General features: G+C 37.1%; 1 protein-coding gene across 1 annotated transcript in view; it reads right to left on the bottom strand.

Moving 5' to 3' along the window:
• LOC104498901 (type II inositol 3,4-bisphosphate 4-phosphatase-like) overlaps positions 1–4,837 on the bottom strand; it is a gene marked incomplete at its 5' end in the record, with an annotated part of 46,214 nt that overhangs the window by 24,953 nt on the left and 16,424 nt on the right. Inside the window, one exon of the mRNA XM_010142338.1 lies at positions 2,295–2,449. Within this exon, the coding sequence (XP_010140640.1) occupies positions 2,295–2,449 (155 nt within the window). The remainder of the gene's footprint in view (positions 1–2,294; positions 2,450–4,837) is intronic.

Consider the following 4,837-nt stretch of genomic DNA (forward strand, 5'->3'; position numbering starts at 1 on the left):
GTACCACAGATAATGAAAACAAGCACCCAAAGACAGCTCTTTAAACTGTCTGGCTAACTCTCAATGAGAGCACCATAGGAAAAAGAACTGAGTGTCCCCATTTTTATTCTCCTGTTTTATTACCCTGTTTATCCCCCTGTTTTTATTCTCCTGTTCTGCATTTTCATTCACCAGCTCATGAGGAAAAAGAGTTGGCTGATAATTTTTTCTCCTCCAGTTGTGTGAACAGTGTTATTCAGATAGAACCTAGCACAGGTAAAAAGATCTATTTATTTATTATCCCAAAGTGCAGGTTATTTTATATGCTACTGCCACTTCTTGCAAAGCCCTTGCTCTAAGTCCCAGACAATCCTATCACCCAATTCAAAATTATTACCTTCCACCCCGCATAGCATCTACTGCAGTTCAAGGCTGTCTCAAATTAATTTGCAGGATATTTAGCAAGAAACTTATATAGAACTTATATAGCTTACAAGAACTTGTATAGCAAGAAAATTTTTCTCTGTTTAAAACTACTGCAGAACATAGACTTAACATTTTTGTGATGGTGTTTCAACCCCACATATCCATCTACTCATTTAAGTTTTCTTCAGGTTTTCTGGGCTTGTCACCATTTTTTTGTGACTCCTATTTATTGTTATCTGCCAATGTAACTAATGTGTTAATCATACTGGCTTTCATGATCGGTTTTGTGACATAAAAGCACTCAAGTTTGCTTACATTTTAAGAAAATTAAGACATTTAGGTCTAAAAAACCTACCACACTTTTGTACTAACAATTTTCTATAAATATTAAGACTTTTTTCCTTTAAATCAGGTTTATATCCATGAAATTTTTCCAACCTACTCCTTCATGCTAACATAATAATGAATTTATATAATTAGATTGCCTGTATCTGGTAATTTACTGTAGCTTACACACTTTAGTATTTATTGGAGACATAAAAGAAAATAAAGCAGAGTTGACATGCCAACACAAATGAAATTTAACACAGAACACTCAGCAATTTTTCATTAATGATAAAAGATGTAGTTATGAAAGACTGCACACAGGTCACTCACTCGCTGAAACACTGCAGAGACTAAGGGATCTGTGCAAGCTCATGACAGGTACAAAGCGATACACCTCAATCTAACACACCGCACTGCGCCTCCACCCCGCAAACCACCTCAGCCCTCTGCCCAATTACTCTTCGTGAACATTATCTATCTCTGACAGAAGACAAAAGGACCCTAACCTACACAAACATATAGCGTAGGTATAAACCTACACTATTAATCTAGAGATTAAACACGTGATCTGACAATAATAAATATTAAGGTCAGGAATTACCAGTTACAGACTTTAAACATGACTCTTTACTTTGTATGATCTTTGCAAATCCAACACATAAACAATCTGTGTTTCAAGGAAGTGCAAGATATGATTCAGTTACTTCTTTGCAGGCTGACCAGAATATTTTCTAATAGATTGGCAGCAACGTATTATTTCAATGCTGTAGATACATTTTTAAAATTCTTATTAAAAATATAATGCAGTACCCATTAAAGCCAATAGGAAAGTTTCTTTAGAGAATACAGCATCTTGATTAATTTTATGATCAGAACTTGTTTGTTCAATTTTTTTCTTATATTCATCCAAGATTCAGATAATCAGAAATTTTTACATCTTTTAATTACACATTCCAGATAACAACAGCCTCAATTTCTGCGTAGTTGTAATTTAGAAAAAAATTTTTTTTTTTTAAGCACAGTAAAGATTTTATCAGATTTTAGTGGCAACCAGCATCAGTCTGGACTTAATTAGGTGGGGGTTTTTTTAATAACATGAGCTAATAAGAATTGCCCTCTGTAACAAAAGCTTATTCTGCTTTCACAGTATTTGTCTAAATTTTACAGAAATTATTTAATAAGTGTGTAAACATTTAAAAAATTCTTAAACTAGAAAATAAGTAATTTTTCATACGGTCATAGAGCGTTGTTAAAATTTTTAGTCTTATGAAAGCCTAAGAAATTGTTAAAATAACTGCTATTTACCTCGGTCAAATTCTACAGTGGGTGAAGCGACACTTGCAAGCTTTCACACACCTATCGCAGAAACTGTTAGTGATAAAACACGCAGCTGCAAAGACCTCGCGTGCAGAAGTGCCTGACCAGCTGGCATGGACCAGCATGGACCTCCGGTCAGTCAGCTCTGGGGCCGACTGTGCCTTTGCAACCGGCTTTAGACCGTTCTGCACCGCGGTTCCTGACTTAGCTCAAAACACAAGCGACATGCAAAAATCTCCACGTACCTTCTCATACAATCCAGTGCCCGGATAAAGAAGTCTTTGTGAAGCTGGTGCTCGTCCCTCAAGATGGAGCACTGCTCCAGCGTCACCGACATGGATGTCCGGTCTTTGGCACTTTTGCAACAGGTGAAACGGACTCCATTGAGCTTACGGCAAATCTGAAATAGAGGCAGATGTCAAAGGACTGTCCTTTCCACACCACGTGTTCTCTACAGGCTAGGCAGGCTGTGAACTCCCACAAGTTTGTAGTCACGGACAATGAACAGAGAGAACCACAGTATTTCTCAAGAAGAAAATAGGTCTTTAAAGATAAGTGACACCAGCCTGAATCATATGGCTGCTGACGCGTGTCTGCAGTTCAATCAGGTTAGAGCTGCCTTGGAGATTTCATATTCTAAGGATTATGCCCATGCGTTCTGACACAGTGCCACAAAAGGTGAAAAGAACTGTAAATTCATCATCTGTTTATAAATTTCCAGCATTAGGGTCTACAAATAGCTACTGATCTCTAGCCCATTTCCAATTTGTCCAAATGACACATTTTAAAAGCAGATCTTCAGGGCTTTCATTAGCAAGACAAGTCTACAAATAACCTAATGACCGCAGAAAAAAGGAGCCCTTATGAAGAGAGAGCCGCACACAATTGTGCACTGCGGTCACAATCGGGTCTCCTCCTGCCCACTGCAACACCCTCCTAATCAAGCGAAGCAAGAAACTGAGAGTGAACACACACAGAAAAAAGAAAAAAAAAAATTACTGTTCTTAGTCCTAAGCATTTTAAGCAAGTCACTAAAATGTCTACACAGCTTACCAAACTATTGCATCCAATTTCCTGAACTTGAAATAAGAAGTATTTGTTAGCCTAGACTATAAAAGGAAAAGTTGCCTCATTTTTCCTCGCTTTCTGTGACAGCCACACTACTCAATTAAAGCTTAACTGCCTGAACATCTAATGAATGTGAAAAAATTAAGAAAAAATTTTGCTAAGTCTTAACTCTGGTTCTCATGAATGTAGAGAACTAACTTCTCATGAGTGTGTGGATTCAGGCACATCTGAATTTAAACACGGTCCTCATTTCCAACAGGTAAAAGCACATGACCCAGAACAATTCAATACTAACCAAATGACTGCTGTGGATTGTCTACTTTCACTGTATATTTTCACAAAATTATAAGGGATAAGGGAAATGAGACTTATTTTTAAGGATAATTTCTCACCTTAAGAATTAATCTGAGGTTGTACCAGCCCATTAGTTTTTACTTGGGTTCAAGCAATATTTTGCTAGAAAAAGAAAAATTTGAAGGAGAGCTGATGTGCCCATGTGTGGGTCTACCTCTGCCCTGGTATTATTTGTCCTAAGAAAAGGCAATACTTGGCTTTGGTTGCTCCTATCCTTGGACAACCATAGATAGAACAGTAGCAAAAAAAGGAAAGAGTTATGAGAATAAGCAAGGCAATAAATTACAGCACTTAGCCTTCATCCTACGCAACTTCCCAGCTTGGCTATCAACCGTTTAACTGCGATATTCAGGATGAAACTGGAAGATGATCTTCATAATCTCACTTCAGCAAATAAGCGCTTTTTAATCCATTAATTGCATTCCCAGAAATTCTTTTAAAATCAATGGCCCAAAAAATACTTACAGTCTTTAAGGCCTTTGCAATATCGTGGTAAGGGTAATCTCAGAAATTATATCCAGGCAATTTATTAATTGAATCTAACTTTGAACCCAAAGAGGTAAAGGCTAGTAAAGGAGAACCTGTGAGTGTTTCTTCCCTCCTCTAATTCAAAACTGTAAAACTTAAATCTGTTTAAAAATTTAGAAAGTCACATTGAGTTTTAAATAAAATACTAAAAAAAAAAAATTCTTTAAACATAACACTGTGAAATAAGTTAGCTGCTTAACCAAAGAGATTAATTCTCTTTAAACTAGTTTCTTTTGAAGACCATGAGTCACTGTGAGCATTCAACGAATGAGTCATAAGAAAAATCCAGGTAATTATTCTGGATGAGCGATGGCCTGTGATGCAGGGAGGGGAGACTAAATCCCAAATCTCAGCTGAGAGCACACACATAAAACGCTGGCTAATGCGAGTCAGCGTTGAACTGAGAAGCATTCCAGGCACAACAAGCAAACGACCATAACCACAAGCTTATTTGGCCTTGAAGTTACGTACAAATGTCTCAATTGATTTTAAATGGATTTAATAGAAAACACTCTGTTAACTTAAAAAAACCCAAACAACGAGAAAATCCTTAGACTCTGATTTAAGGAGAAATGCAGGTTAACCCGATAGACTGGCCCAGCTAAATTCTCAGAATAACTCAGTTCACTACAGAGCAGCAGTTAAATAAAGTAATTCTTTAAAATGGACAAACACAATGACGTGATGCTCTGTATAACTGGTATTGTCCTTTATTAGATTTCTAGTAACATCATACCAGAAGACACAGCTTCTGATTAGCGTCTGGCCTGAAGTTTATCCTCAATTTTGCTCACTTCCCCCCCTCCAAATATTGAAGATACAGGAGGGAAACAGAACC

This window comes from Buceros rhinoceros, unplaced genomic scaffold (genome assembly GCF_000710305.1).
Source record: "Buceros rhinoceros silvestris isolate BGI_N320 unplaced genomic scaffold, ASM71030v1 scaffold9618, whole genome shotgun sequence".
In the NCBI taxonomy this organism is placed as follows: domain Eukaryota; kingdom Metazoa; phylum Chordata; class Aves; order Bucerotiformes; family Bucerotidae; genus Buceros; species Buceros rhinoceros.